General features: G+C 39.7%; 1 protein-coding gene across 2 annotated transcripts in view; it reads right to left on the bottom strand.

Moving 5' to 3' along the window:
• Nucleotides 1-16,888, bottom strand: part of CEP43 (centrosomal protein 43) — a 46,886-nt gene that overhangs the window by 16,408 nt on the left and 13,590 nt on the right. For both annotated transcript variants that reach the window (XM_048844016.2, XM_048844018.2), the window contains exons 5-6: nucleotides 15,272-15,406; nucleotides 11,472-11,552 (exon numbers count right to left, since the gene is read on the bottom strand). In XM_048844016.2, coding sequence (XP_048699973.1) covers nucleotides 11,472-11,552; nucleotides 15,272-15,406 — 216 coding nt within the window. The remainder of the gene's footprint in view (nucleotides 1-11,471; nucleotides 11,553-15,271; nucleotides 15,407-16,888) is intronic.

Raw genomic sequence — 16,888 nt, 5'->3', positions numbered from 1 at the left:
TTAAACCACTCTAATCTGCATTTATATATAGAAAGTTTTTTTAAGCAGTAAAACATTGCAGCTAAATTTTCCCATCTTCAAGGATGTTCTCTCTCTGGCTGTGTGAAAATTTTCATGAGCACATTAATTGCCAGACCTCCTCCAGATGAGGATAGGTTGTTAAAATAATGGATACTGACTAACATCTGTCAGATACTAGTTTCTATATGAACAAGCTTCATGAGGAACTCCCCAGAGGAGCATAACAGAAGAGTTTTTAAAACTAAGGATTGGGGGAAAGCCAACAGGTGTGGAGAAGCACATGGTTTGGACAGATACAACCCTTAGAGAAGGATTTATTAAAGGGAATACTCTTTATCCTAGTAAAAAGGAGAAGATAGAAGTTAATAAAGTACATGTAGAAGCTGAAGAGAAACAATCAAACAAACAAAGTCCCATTCGATTACATCACATGAAGGCAGACAACTAAAGATTGACAAATTATTTTATAAGTGCTTGTACACAAATGCAGAAGTTTAAATGCTAAGATGGATTAACTAGAGTATCTGGTATTAAACAAGGATATTGGTGTAATAGGCATCCAAGAAACTTGGTGGAACAATGATAATTAATGGGACATAGTAATACCAGGGTACAAAATATACAGGAAAGACAGTGGGTAGTGCTGGTGGGGATGAGGCACTATATAGGAAAGAAAGCAGAGTGGAGTAAAGTAACAATCTTAAAATGAATCAAACTGTACCATATAATCTCTATGGACAGAAATTCCATGCTTGAATAATAAGAGAATAGCAGTAGGAATATACTATTGACAACTTGACCAGGATGGTTACTACCGTGAGTGTGGAAAGCTCTGGGAGATTAGAAAGGCTACAAAAAAAACAGAAAACCCAATAATAATGGGGGATTTCAACTACTCCCATCTTGACTGGGTTCACATCACCTCAGGATGGGATACAGAAATAAAATTTGTAGACACCATTAGTGACTGCTTCTTGGAGCAGCTAGACACAGCCATCTTTTAAAAATTGGAAGTCAAGTCCTAGTGAGGAAAACAGTAAGGAGCATAAACTCTGGGAAGTCAAGTGTAAAAGTATATGTAGGCAGACAAAAATGGAATCTGAAGAGCAACTAGGAAAAGACAAAAACAGCAATTTTTTTTTTTTTAAAGTACCTCAGAAACAGGAAGACTACCAAACAATCAGTGGGGCCACTGGATCACTAAGGTGCTAAAAGCAGCGCTCAAGGAAGACCAGGCCATTGTGGAGAAGCTAAATTATTTTTTGCATCCATCTTCACTACGAAGGATGTGGGGGAAGATTCCCACACCAGAGCCATTCTTTTTAGGTGACAAATATGAGGATCAGTCCCAGATTGAAGTGTCAATAGAGGATGTTTTGGAACAAACTAATACTATTCAATTTATCAAGTCATCAGGACAGATGGGTATTCACTCAAGAGTTCTGAAGGAACTCAAATATGAAACTGCAGAACTCTGGTATGTAACCTATCACGTACATCAGCCTCCATACCAGATGACTGGCAAATAGCTAATATAATACTGAATTTTAAAAAAGGCTCCTGAGACGACCCTGGCAATTACAGGCCAGTCACTCTAACTTCAGTACCAGACAAACTGGTTGAATCTATAGTAAAGAGCAGAATTATCAGACACATAGATTAACATGATATGCTGCGGAAGAGTCAATGCGGCTTTTGTAAAGGGAAATCATGTTTTGCCCATCTATTAGAATTCTTTGAGGGGGTCAAAATGCATGTGGACAAGGGTGATCCAACTGATAAGGCATATCTGGACTTTTAAAAAAGCCTTTCGCAAGGTCCCACACTAAAAGCTCTTAAACAAAATAGGTAATAATGGGATAAGAGGATAGGTCTGCCCATGGATCAGTTACTGGTTAAAAAAAATGGGAAACAAACAAAGGCTTGGAATTAATGGTCAGTATTCACAACTGAGAGAGATAAATAGCGGTGACCCCCAGGGATCTGTACTGGGACCAGTATTGTTCAACATATTCCTAAACGATCTGGAAAAAGGAATAAACAGTGACGTGGCAAAGTTTGCAGAAGATACTAAATTACTTGAGATAGTTATGTCCAAAGCTGACTGAAAAGTTACAAAGAGATCTAACAAAACTGATGATTGGGCAACAAAATGGCAGATGAAATTCAATGGGGATTAATGCAAAGTGATGTACATTGGAAAACACAATCCCAACAATACATACAGAATTATGTTAGCTGATACCACTCAAGAAAGATATCGACATAACTGGGGATAGTTTTCTGAAAACATCTGCTCGATGAGCAATGGCAGTCAAAGCTAACATTGTTAGGAACTATTGGGAAAGGAACAGATAATATCCTAATGCCACTATATAAATCCATGGTACGGCCACACCTTGAATACTGCATGCCTCATCTCAAAAAAAGATATATTAGAATTGGAAAGTACAAAGAAGGGCAACAAAAACAATTAGGGGTATGGAACAGCTTTAATATGAGGAGAGAGACTGGACTGTTCAGCTTAGAAAAGAGACGACTAAGGGGGGATAGGATAGAAGTCTATAAAAACCATGAATGGTACGTAGAAAGTGAATTGCGAATTGTTATTTACCCCGTCACATAACACATTTCTAAGGGTCACCCAATGAAATTAATAGATAGCATATTTAAAACAAACAAAAGAAAGTACTACTTCACACAACAGTGTCAACCTGTGGAACTCATTGCCAGGGGATGTTGTGAAGGCCAAAAGTATAATTGGGTTAAAAAAGGAATTAGATAAGTTGATGGAGGTTAGGTATCAATGGCTGTTTGCCAAGATGGTCAGGGATGCAACCCCATGCTCTGGGTGTTCCTAAGCCTCTGACTGACAGAAGCTGGGACGGGACAACAAGGGATAGTTCACTTGATAAATTGTCCTGTTTTATTCACTCCCTCTGAAGCATCTGGCATCAGCAACTGTCAGAAGATAGGATTCTGGGTTAGATGAATCACTGGTCTGACCAGTATGGTCATTCTAATGTTTCTTATGTAAAGACTGCTATCAAAGCAATCATTTTATGTATACAAAACAAAATTTTCCACAGAAGAGAGAGAAATACTGTATGTCTTTTCTATCAGATTTCTGATCATGCAAAATGATTCCCTACTGTCAATTTACTGCAGCTTTGTCCAGGAATACTTAAAATGGAACAAGAGAAGGCATTTCTACCACTTCCCTTTTGAAATTATTTCACATTGTAATAAACCTAATTGTAGAAAGTTTCTCTCAGAATGCTTACTTTTTCTTATCCTTATTGTGGTATACTTTCCTAAAAATTCTTATCCTTGATGCTTACAATTTTCATATATTTGTGTACTATACTGTCCCTTTCTTAGCTGTTATTTCCCCCTCATATGTACATTAATAAACAAATTTAAGTTCAATAAATACAGCTATATTGCCCACTCACCTAGCTTGATTAGGTCCCTTTGAAAATCCTCACACAGTCGTCTCTAGACTTTATTAACCTAAATAAGAAATGGTTACTAACCTCTTCTGAAACTGTTTCTTCAAGATGTGTTGCACATGTCCATTACATTTCAGGTATGTGTTCACTCAGTGCGCAGTTGCCAGAGATGTTTACTTTAGTGATACCCATCGGGACAACATGTGCACCCTTTGCTGCTTCATGCCATTGCGTGAAGGTACAAAGGGCAAAGCCCTCTTCCCACCCCAAACCAGTCTGCCAGATGGTTTTGAACACCCAGAAGGTGAGAGGCCTTGAGATAGACTGAGCTAGTGATATAAAACTCCCACAGCCATGTTACTTCCTGGCATAGCAGAGTTGACTGGGGCCCTCCTGGCCTGTTCACACAGGACATGGCCACTGTGTTGTCTGAGAGCATGAACAAATTTCTTCCTCTGACATAGGGAAAGAAGATTTGACAAGCTAAGCTGGATGGCCCTGAATTCTTTGACATTTACATGCAAAGTTAAATCCTGAGCCAACAATAAGCCTTGAGTCTCCAGGGATCCCAGGTAAGACCCCCAACCTAGGGCAGAAGCATCCATAACTAGGGTCAAAGCTGGTTAAGGAGGAGCAAATAGAACCCCCCACTACACACATTTGAAAGGTCTGTCCACCAGTCTAGAGAGGCCAAGATTTGAGTGGGCACCCAAACCACTGTGTCTAAGGGATGGCAGATCAGAGAGTACACAGATGTCAACCACTCTTGCAACTTCCAGAGATGAAGCCTGGCAAACTGAACTACTTAAGTGCATGAGGCCATATTCCCCAGCAGAATTAGGCGAATCTGTGCTGTCTGGTAGGATGGGCCTTCAGGTCTAAAGCTATGGCCAGCATTGTCTGGAATCTTATCTGTGGAAGGAAGGTCTTCCTTCCTTCCACAGAGTCCAAGACTGCTCCTATCAACTATTTTTTGTGAAAGAATTGACTTCTCAGTGTCAATGAGCAACCCTAGCACGTCAAATGTTGACTGGATGACAGACATGCTACGCAGCACCTGAGCCTTGCACCATCTTCTCACCAAAACAGTCATTCAAGTAGGGAAATGAACTGAATTCCTCAAGAATGCTGCCACAACCACCATATATTTTGTGAACACCTGTGGATCTGCAGCCAGGACAAATGGTAGTACTGTAACTCCAGAGAGGGATTAATGGAAATCAGTGTGACCATAAAAATTCTAGTATGGAAGCAAATTCTTCCTTTGCTTTCAGGATCAGGAAATAGTGGGAATTAAAAAAAAAAACAAAAACACTACACAAAACAAAACCCACCTTCCCTCTGTATAACTGAAGAATTTTCTCTATGGCCCCCGCTAAAGAAGAGATTGCACCTCCCGAAGGAGGACCTCCTCCTCAGAGTGATCCCTGAAAAGGGATGGGAAGAAGATGAAGGGTGTATCCCAACTCCACTATGCTTAAGACCACTGGTCTCTAGTGGGACTGAGACTTAGGCTTAGGAAGTGGGATAGCTGGTTGGCAAACAGTGGGACAGGAGAGGTTGGCACCCTGGAAACTGGTAGGCTGCCCTTGACAAAATGTTTGCTTAGAACTCTTAGTCTGTCTGGATGAACCAGGAGCTGTTGCTGAAGAAAGAGGGAATGGTCTTCTCCTACAACTTCAGCCTTTTTTCCTGGCTCGGTCTTGGTGACAAGATGTGAAAACAGGGAGGCTGCTGAACAGAAGAATTGCTTTCTCTTTGGTGAAAGTGTATGCCCAAAGATTTGTACATCTCCCGTGAGTTCTTTAGACTATGCAGCTTGTCATCTGTCTGCTCAGAGAAGAGCAACAACATGTCAAAAGGCAGATTCCCTATGGTCTGTCAGATACCTTGGTGAAGACCTGATGACTAAAGTCATAAGCATCTGTGGTTTGTAATGGCCAATACCACGGCTCTAATTGCAGAGTTCAGCAATGTCCAACCACATCTGAAGGGAAGTTTTGGCCATTCATTAAACCTTATCCAACATGATGAGAAATCCCCTCCTTGCATCCTCTAGCAATTTGTCTTTAAGTTTTAATATATTGTCTCAGAGGCTAAACTTGTAACATCCCTGCAAAGCCTGCTGGTAAACAATCCTAAACTTTAGGCCCACTGTCAAATCAAGTTTTCTGCCAAAGAGATCCTGCTTCTGTGCATCCTTTCCTACTGGGGTAAATGCCTGCTGACCCTGGCGTGCTCTCTCATTAACTGCTAAGACCACCAATGACCCCAGAGGGGGGTGGGTGTAAAAATACTCAACCCCTGAAAAGGGACAAAATATCTGCACTTGGTCCTTTTTGCTGCGGGTGGGGGAGGGAGAGAGAGACACTGCCACAGCACTTTGCTGTACTCCAAGATAACTGCATTAAGTGAGACCACCACTCCAGATCAGTGGCTTGCAACCTTTCCAGACTTCTATACCCTTTTGGGAGTCTGACTGGTCTTGCGTACCCCCACGTTTCACCTCACTTAAAAGCTACTTGCTTACAAAACCAGACAAAAAATTTTTTTAAAAAAGTCTCATAGCACACTATTACTGAAAAATTGCTTATTTTCATTTTTACCATATAATTATAAAATAAATCAATTGGAATATAAATATTGTACTTACATTTCAGTGTATAATATAGAGTGATATAAACAAGTCATTGTATGACATTTTAGTTTGTATTGACTTTGCAAGTGCTTTTTATGTAGCCTCTTGTAAAACTAGGAAAATATCTAGAGAAGTTGATATACTCCTTGGAAGACCTCTGCGTACACCCGGTTGAGAACCACTGTTTTAGACAGTCTCACAGAAGCTAAGATGTCAACCAGCCTGTGAGACCTTTCTCCAACCCCTTCCACCTGGATATACAGAGCGGAAGCCACACTCTTACACAGATCCTGGTGAGCCCTGTAATCCTCAGTGGGAGTTGAGGAACCTTCCAACACAACTGCTTCACTGGGTGATGAAGAGGAGGAAGCCAAATGCGGCTGCAGTGGGGTCTCCACTGATTGTGTTAAAGGGAGATCCACTTGAGCAACTTCCTCCCTCTTGGCACTGAGCTCAGTAACAGGAGTGGTCTCCCGCTGCAATTGGTATGATAAATCTTGGTGCTCACTCAATGAAAAAAAAAAAAAAAAAGAGCAGGGAGGGCATAAAGCAATCCTCCCCAAAAGGCTACAGATAAGGCTCCGAAGCCCAATTTCTGCCTGGCCATGGGTCTTTTCTTGAAGGCTAAAGCACAGCCTCCAGGAACACCAAGGATGATAGGTGGTGGAAGTGGAAGGGAGTTGTTCCTGGTGTGGCTGTGACACAGAGACAACCTCAGAGTCTGAAGACAAATTAGCCTCTTCTAAGGAGGGGGCTGTTCCCATTGGTGCTGGGGATTAATGTTGGGAGCCCAGAGACAGCAGTAATGGTAAGATCATGGCCAGCTTCCCTTTGGACAATAGAGGCATGCAAAGATGCAGGCGAGAGACTGGAGGCATGGACGGTACCCACTGCTGAGATGATCCAGTTACAGTAGGTGCTGGTACTGGGCAAGAAGACTCCTGGATTGTTAGCAAAGCTGACCCTGAGACACTCAGTAGGTCCCAGGCTGAACATAAGCTTCTGGAGTAGACAGTACTGGGATATAGTCTCCTGTACTGTTGAACCAGACGAAGCCACCTCAGAGGTGCCAATGCTGACAGTCCCTGCTGAGTAGATTACGGTCTCGGAGTGCACCTTGGCCATAAGTTCACTCTGTTTTCCTTGTAAAAATGCTTGCTAAACTTCAGTGCTGAGGACCTCGCTCTCCCAGATACTGAGCCCTTACAGGCCATCTTCTGGTCGTTCTTCCCCAACACTTGGGAGGGGGGAGCACTTCTGAGTGACATGGATGCACTCGATACCCACCCCGAGTGGGAACACACTGAGGGTGGACACAGAGCTGCCTCTATGAGAAGAAACTCAAGTCTGACCTCCCTCTCAGTCTTGGTTCTTGGATTAAAGTCCCTGCAAATTTGAAAACAGTCCCTGAAGCGAGATTCCCCAAGACACTTCAGGCAATTGGACTGCAGGTCACTCGCTGGCAGTTTCTTGAAGGAAAGCAGGGCTTTAAACCCAGTGACTGAGGCAAAACCCAGCAACGGGAACCAAAATATTAAGGAACATTTCAAAAGAAAACTCATTTCTGTAAACAGTTTAAACTACTGAAATTACTAAAACGAGTAACAACCATATAAACAAAGGAAAAAACCTACAACAACAGAACCACACTTTTCAACAACCATAAAGGCCGTAAGAAGAATTGAGAGCGCACAGGGCGCATGTGCCACCCAAATGGGTACCACTGAGGGAAAAAATCTCTGAGAGCTGCGCGCACACACACACCCCCGAAGTGAAACTGACACGTGCAATCAAAGAACTGTAACTTATCTAAATTTAGATAACTCCCTGTTCACCCCTTTTCCAGATTATAACTGTATTAAACATTGGATACGACATGTAACCTTGAGGCAGCCTCCTGTCAACTTTTTGCTATGGGGAAAGTTTTCCTTTTATTTTTTCCTCTTAGCCAGGTTATGATCCAAGCCAATACTTTGCCTCTCATTCCATGATTTCATTTCTCATCTTGTCACAGGACCTTTGAAAGTCTAAAAAAATTATGTCAACTTTATCCACGACTTTGACATGTTGCAAGAATTCTAGTAGATCAGTTAAATACTATTTTCCTATGCAGACACCATGCTAGTTAGATCCTAACATAATTTGATCTACCAGGTGTTTTATTAGTCTATTTTTAACCTATTTAGCAGGTACAGATAAAGGGTTTACTGCTCTGTATTCCACAAATCATCCATTGAGTCTTTTAACATAGGCACGTTTGCTATCCTCCAGTCCAGAAGCTGTTTTTAATGAGAGATTGCAGAGTTTTACTAGTGGCTCAAACACTTCATACTTAAGCTCCTTGGAACTACACCATGTGGGCCTGGTATCATAAAAAGCACAGTGGATAATTAGACACAAAAGATTACTTCTAAATCAAGAACCAGCAGAAATGTCCACTGCACACAAACTGCACAAAAGCTCTGTAAGAATGACGGATTTTCCAGATAATTTTGTCATTTATATGCCTATTTTCAGGGAACAACTCGACACTACGTTCAGTATGTCAAAGTATTGCACAAATTTACTAAGATGGAGTTTGTAGACGTTCAGGAAACAGGAAAGCCAATTATACTGTCAAGGCAATGCCAGCACCAAAAGCAACTGATTATTTGCTTGTTTGCTCTCTAAGAATCAGTTACTCTGGACGGGCAAATGGCTTGATTTCCGGATGCCCTGGCAATCAGTATGAGATTAAGGATCTTGTATGAATATTTGTACTCCCCTCAATTCCCTTTTAGAATGGCCAAAATGGATATATTTGCTCAATAAATGCTTGGTAATGTCTTATGTAGATTCTAAAACTTCTGAGCAAGTATAACTGGAGACAAGATTCTGGCATCAGTAGGGTCTCATATCTGGTAAAAACTCCAACCTTATATAAATTGCATGGAGATAATTGTATAAAATGGGGATCACCTATGCCACAAGATTGAGCAAATACTAACCCTAACAACAGTCCTTTGAATGTGAAGCTCTATACAAGTGCTCAATATCAACCATCTCCCCTGCCTCTTTGTTTTTGTCCCCACTTTCTAACTATAGCCTGTTTAAGTAAATGTAATCCTGAAGCAACTGAGGCACATAAACTGAAGTGTCACAGAATGAAATCCTCCCTGTCCTAAGGGATCTTAACACTTTTTCTTGTCCTTTTTAATAAGATTTTTAAAATATATTTTTAAAAAAAGGTATTACACTTTACTGTATGAAGACACTTTGTACATTTTATTTGTAATGATCACTGTAATACTTCTCAAGTTTATTAAAAATGCCAATCTTTAATAAGTATGTTAGTTTTCAGAGTTAAAAAACTGTTACTTGCAATTATGAATATTATTTCTTCTACTTTCCTTTTCTGGGGGATTTGAACACCAAATGTTGAACAAAGGTTACTTAACAGACATGCATAAGTGCACAAATTCCTTAAAGAACAAGATTAAGAAACCGTATTTGCTCCTGGTAAAAAACAGTGATAAACTGAGATGGCATCGATCAGACTTATTTTTTTTATGAGGCTACATTACATGACAAACTGACACCTCCAATAAGCACAGACTTTCCTAATGATCTTCTATAATTTCCTCTCTCAAACAAAAGAAATGAATGAAAAATTGCAAAGCAGCCACTCTTGTTACTAGTTTTCTTGATTCTTTTCTTGCTATGCACTCTGCCATTTCAAACGTGGTTGTTCTTTTTAAAAAAATGTTGTAATATGTTTTCAGTTGTAATGTGCTTTATTCAGATATTTTTAAATTTGAATGGTCACTTATATAAAAGATGTGAATAATTAGTAAGTCTACTTTAGTGGAACGAGTTCTGAAAACTAGTTTTCCCTATTAAACTGAATAAGTATATTGTTGCTTTAGAAGAATTTACTTGTTCAAAAGGTGCTTTGCTGGTATGACTTCTGGCCTAATACAGATACAGGAATTAATGAAAGTTAACACTTTTGCTCTGTTCCACATAGTGGCAGCCAGAAAACATTCAGTGATGTATAGTTTAATGCCAATTTTAATGTTTTGATAATTGAAATAAATTACCAATTTTAAAGTAAGATCTATGCCGTAAAAATATAGCTGGCATATAACCAAGCATCAGTTAAGTGATTCAAGTTGCAGAAACATATGGTGATAATCTTAAGTAATGTTTGGGGAAACTATTTAAATGAAACAGCTGTTAAATCAAGATTATGGGAATTCACCAGGGTGTTCCAATTAAACAGCTTCTACCATAGGAGTTTTTCTGTCCCTTCCTCCATAACAAGCTGTACTATTCTTTCCTATTTTATATATAATTATAGCAATTGGACTCCCCCTTCCTTCATCACAAGAATTTTCTTTTTAAAACTTAATTTTATTTTTACTTACAAAAAAATGAATCAAGTTTTTGTTGTTCTCTATTCTGAAGTATTTTTGGGAAGCAAGAGGGTGGTTAGAGACTACCTATATGTGATAGGTCATTCAGAACTGCTGGTACATGTATCAGAGGGAAAAAGGAAACAGTATGACTTTGAAACTACTGCTGGAATACAAAACTTCACATACTCCATATCCACATTCCAATTCCCCAAAAGAGTAGAATGGGAAGCAACAAAAGTAGTTTCAGTTTTTATGCATCTAAAATAAAAATAAAAAGGACAACCATGTTATTGAGGAGGAACTGAAGTGGACTAACCCTGGATGAGCGCAAGTGTCCAGAGTAGTCTTTTTTTGTTTTGAATAGGAATTGCACAGGGTCACTTTGTTAAACTCTGATGTGTTCAACAGTGTTATCTCATGATGTGATATCATCACTTGTAACAATTAGACCCTCACCTTGTGCCGAACACATTTAACACATGGCTATAACTTGCAATGAAACCATATTTTTTGTAGTGCTTATCTAACAGCATGCAGCAATACATCCTGTGACAATCTCCACAACATTTTACATTAAAACAACATGCAGAAAGTTGTTGAGACATTGCAACTAACTAAATACTTTCAGACTGAGCACCTTCAGATTAAGCATACAGCTTCATATGTGAAGGATGGATGATTAGCACCGAGCAAAAACTATTTAAGAGCTTGGTTAAACATCTCCCATTTAAGGCAGTATTGGTAAATTAAAGCAAGGATTTACACAGCTCTTCTATATTTCAAAAATGTTTGGATAGAAAAGCCAGAGCCTCAAACAGCTGAGTATGATGGCCAAAATATTCCTGATACATGAATCAGTCAGCATTTCTGCAATAACCATCTTTTACATTAAAAACCCTTTTTAATGCACTTTACCACAAATTGTTACATTATTTAGCATTTCGTTTTATTTAGCTAACTTACCTTACTTGGTATTGGATGTGTATTTGATCTTCCATCAGGTGATTTTGGTGAAGAATGCATGTCAGACACAACTGGAGCTACCTAAACCAAAGTTTCACAAAGAAACAACATACTTAAGATTCCATAAGACTGTGTCAGAATGCCAAATGACAACGAAGGGTGCAAAACTCTTTGCCCTTCACTACGTACAAATTCTGACAGCGTGCAGCCAATTCAGCAACTTTAAGGCAGAACTATTTTCAAATTAAATTTTCTTCCGGCCAATTTATTAGTGTGAACTCAAACACATTCTTGGTGTAAGTGAAAGGGCTGAATGCACTACTTCTGAAAGTCTAGTAAACATTCTTTTGTTTAAATGATTATTCTGACCAGGAATGATAATAAATGCTATCATCGGGATTTCATTCTCTCTGCTTACAGCGCAGACTCCATTACATTTGGAGATCTCTTCTAACTTCACTATATTCATCTCAGTGAGTATTTTGTCATACAAATGCTTCAGTTTTCTTTTTAAAATACAACAGGTTTAAGCAGAAAAGCAGTATTTCAGATTAACAGATAGTATGGATTTTCGTTACAATTAGGGATGTGCCAAAAGTTTACTAAACATGAACCAGAGAGACAAAGTGGGTGAAGTAATATCCTTTATACTGCACATAGTACACTGCATAAACACTAACCAGTCACAAGTGTTGTTGACTTAAGCTAAATTAGAAACAAAATAGTAAATACTGTATTCATCTACATTTCACACCGAATGTTTGTTGATTGCATCAGGATAAAAAAAAAATCAGAATTCATCATTGCAACCTCTTAACACATGTTGAATACTTTCCCTAGTATATTAAATTGCTGTTATAACATTTTATGATAAAGCTCAGTAGATAGAACACTTTTGATTAATCAGTTACACAGAATCTCATTCCATTCCTAATCATAATGGAAAGCTATTCTAATTTTCTATAAAGACATTCTAGTAATTAAATCTATTTTGAAAAAATAAAAATAAAAAAAACAAAACAACCCGAAGGCTAGGTCTACACTGCGTACCTTACAGCAGCACAGTGGTGCCGCTGTAAATTACACAGTATAGTCGCTCCTTGTCAGCAGGAGAGCTCTCCTTCTGACAAAATAAAACCACCCCCAAAGAGGGACGGTAGCTTTGTCGGCAGGAGAGCAACTCCCACCGACGGAGCACTGTCCACATCGGCACTTTTCATCCGTAAAACTTTTGTCTGTTCTGGAGGGGGTTCACACTTTTGACCAAAATATCTTTAGTTTATGCACGTGACAGGGTTAAGTTTACATATTCAGATTTTCCTATTTTAACAATAATCAGCTTGTATACATGTTTTTTGACTTTAAAAATACAGGCTGCAAGAGATTAATTAAACAAGGAGTCTCTCCAGACAATAAGCACATAGAAACCCACAGCTTTTGGGATTGCTGAATTTGTTTCTGATTGAGCGATGATACTAGGAAGGCAGCAGTTGTGAAGCTGAAGTGTCTCACATGAACCAACTGTAAGAAAGGAAGCAGCAACTGATGCCACAGGGAGCCTAGAGAAAGGAGCAGAGATTCCTATAGAACTTCCCATCTTCCCTTAGCTACCATCAGATCTAGCCCTGAAGGAAAAGGGAGAAGTTAGAACTGGCAATGCTGTAGCTGTTCTGGAAAGGAAGCAGTATTTCTTAAATATATATTCAAATATAAATGCTTAATGAGTTATCTCAAAGCAGAACATAATTTCGACCAAATTAGCTCAATTAAGACAGACCTAAAGCTGAAGATTGGCAAGATAAGAGGACTTTGTTCTCTTGGTTGGAAGCCATGCAAAAGTTGCACTTCATAAGAATTTACCATATAGAACAGGGGTGGGCAAACTACAGCCTGTGGGCTGGATCCGGCCTATCAGGGCTTTGAATCTGGCCTACGGGATTGCTACCACCGTGGCGCCGCGGGCCCCGCACCCCAGCTGGAAGCGGCTGGTACCACGTCCCTGTGGCCCCTGGAGGAGGGAGGGCAGAGGGCTCTGTGCACTGCCCTTGCCTACAGGCACCGCCCCCTGCAGCTCCCATTGGCCAGGAACCGCAGCCAATGGGAGCTTCGGGGGAGGTACCTGCGGGGAGGGCAGCGCACAGAACCCTCTGCCCCTCCTCCCCCAGGGGCATGGTGCCAACTGCTTCCGGGAGCAGCGCTGCTCAGAGCCAGGGCAGGCAGGGAGCCTGTCTTAGCCCTGCTGCGCATCGCTGCCACCCCAGAGCCGCTCCAGGTAAGTGGCGCCGGGCCAGAGCCCACACCCTGAACCCCTCCTGCACCCCAACTCCTTGCCCTGAGCCCCCTGCCACACCCCTCCTGCACCCCCTACCCTGAGCCCCCTCGTACACCCTGCACCCCTCCCACACCCCAACCCAGGCCCTACATTCATGACCCTGCATGCAATTTCCCCACCCAGATGTGGCCCTTGGGCCAAAAAGTTTCCCCACCCCGATATAGAAGGCAGGTTTTTAAAAATATTTTGTGTTTTATATTGTTCTTTTGGACTACTGCTTACAGTAAAATGGACATCTGTGCGTACATACAATCCAATACACCAGTGAGCATAGTATTTAAGTGCCATGTATAGTAGGTGTATATGCCATAAAAAACATTGAGAATTTTAAGTTTGCACAATTAAGAACTCAAAGATCAGGAATGAAAGAGCTATAACTGCATATGCTACTGCCACAGCCTGCTTCTGATGTGTCTCCACTGCAGACATCTGCAAAGCAGCAACATGATCTTCACCACATATTTACAAAGCACAGCTTTGATACAACTTCCAGAATGGAATCCTGTTTCAGGCTCTCTGTTCTCCGTTTCTTTGGAAAAGATTTCTCAAGCAAACTCTTGTACCCCTTTTTATTTCCACTCCCCTAAAAAAATTAGTTTATTTTGGAACATCCCTTATTCTCAGTTCACTGATTTTTCTTTTGTACAAAGTTTCTCACTAATTGCTGTCACCTGTTCTAGACTAAAATATTGTTTCTGTATTGGATGATTAAAAAGCCTCATCATGGGTCTGAACCTGCTCCTATTGAAGTCAATGGCAAAACTCGCACTGGGTTCAATGGAGCAGGACCAAGCCATATATTCATAGATTGGTAAAATAAAAATAAGAGAAAAATCCACACTGTTGGCATTGGCCTTGCTGCTACTCATTGCAGCTTTATCCATTTTTCTTCTTCTTTTGGGATGTCTCAAGCTACTTATTCCCGAAGAGCGAGAACCCTGCACAGATGGTATCTTGCTAAATAAAGAAAAAAATACTTACAAGTAATTTGTCTTCTCTGAAGATACGACCTTGTAGGGCTCTCACTTCCACTCAGAAGTGAAGATTTTTATGGATGTGTCTCAATTTTTATTATTTGTTTTCATTTTTAATTAGAGGTATATTCTTGCTTGTGTGTTCATTTTGTACTGGATTATCATGGAAACTGCCACCAAAGGAACTGACTGGAACATTTAGATGGTGGTATTTATATGCGTCAAGGAATGGCAAATGATTACCAGTAGGGTGCCTGCCCATGTTTATCTACCACTGCCCTCAAGGGTCAAAAGACCATAAGAGGTAAGGAAAATCTCAGACTAGCACTTAAGAGCTAAGACCCAGGAATGAAAATCCTGAAGATGGAAACTCTCTCTAAAGATACTATTTCCACACAAAGTATTCAAACAGTTCATCCCTGAGACAAGCAGTTTATAAACTACATAAAAATTTTAATTGTAAAAAAAGTATAATGCATGTTAACAATACTTACTTCTCCACTACTGGAACCCTTTTTCTGCTGACATCTTCTGACCACTTCCAACAATAAGGGGCCACCTACAGTACCTTCTGCTTCTATAATTCCTAAATCTCGGGCTAAATTCTCTCGCCCTTCAAGCCCATTTAGCTGGAAGAAAGTTAACATATAATCTTAATCTTCAATGCAAATGAAAGTGGTAAACTTTTTAGGAGTTAGCACAGCAACAATTTGGCCAACCAATCAAGATTTCCCAGTTGTAATTGTGTACATATCAGGACTAGCTGACACTAAACAGCATCTTTATTATATTCCACATTATAGAACTAACAAAAACAAAACAAATAAATATTCCACGTCACTTAACACACAATTAAGATTAAAATAAATTTTATATTCAAGTTATTTTAGTCTATTACCTTTTAAAACTGGGTCATACCATACTTCAACCAATGATTCTGCAACAAGCTCAGCACAAATGGACCACGGCCTCCATGCAGGGTTTCAGTGACTTCAATGGAACTGTGCAAGCACATGGCTTCACCTATGTGGAGCAGTATGCAGAATCAAAGCCTTACCTTCCAGCCTCTATGGGTCCAAAAAGTCTGATTTTAACTAACGACCCAGATGAAAATTTTTCCTATTCTTTTTTTCCAAATTCCGTTGTTCTCAACATCAGCAACAAGATTATAGAATAGCTTGTAGATCAGTTAAATAAAAAAAAAAAATGAACAAAGGTAGCTCTAAATTCAACTCTTACACACGTTGACACAAAATGTGATAGCATGGTTTGTCCAGGTTTCACTGACATGAGTACAGAATGGCTACAAATGGCATCCTTCCTCTTAATTTCTTAAGGTGACTTAATGGGAGCTGTAGCCCGCTTCAAAAATATAGGGAAATCAAACAATAAATTTTACTTGTTATGTAGACATCTCATTGAAAACAGACTAAAATTGCCAACATATTTCACATAGGCAACTTGATGAGCCATCACAACTATATACTCATTTAGTCCATAAAGGCCTGGCTTTACTTAAACCGAAAACCTTGAGCTGAAAACATCTATACAACCGTCTAATCCTCTGAATCACTCAATCCCATTAAATTAATGGTCTACTACTACAGAAATAATTGCAAGATTGCACAGTGAATGTATTACTTCACTCTAGGATTGTATAAGAGAGTGTGCTGTGAGGAAACAAAAATCAATAGCAAATAAATTATGGAAAGTTACTGAAAGATAAACAGATTTCAAAATAGATGATAATCTGAAAAATGACTGTAAATGTGCCATTATGGGATTCTATTTTATTTCAATACAGCTCCTTTTCAAATATGCTCAGTTTAAAAACAAGGATTCCCACACCACAAAAATGCCAGCCCCACAATCTCAATTTGGATTTTCAGAGTCATTTTTCTTTTCATTAATCAATATCAAAACTATGCTCTTCCTTAAGTTTGCATAGGTATAGCTGACTGCATTTTAGTAAAAAATAAATCTGTTGATAACACAAAAAACTCAGCCTGCACTCTCCCGTATGTTGGTTCTGTAGGGCTAACAGAAACAGTGTTGAAACAGCATTTTTGGCTACTGAACTCAGCAGATGTGACTCTGGAGACATCAAGGGA

This window comes from Caretta caretta, chromosome 3, assembly GCF_965140235.1.
Source record: "Caretta caretta isolate rCarCar2 chromosome 3, rCarCar1.hap1, whole genome shotgun sequence".
NCBI lineage: Eukaryota > Metazoa > Chordata > Testudines > Cheloniidae > Caretta > Caretta caretta.
This window is presented reverse-complemented; position numbering and strand designations above follow the sequence as displayed.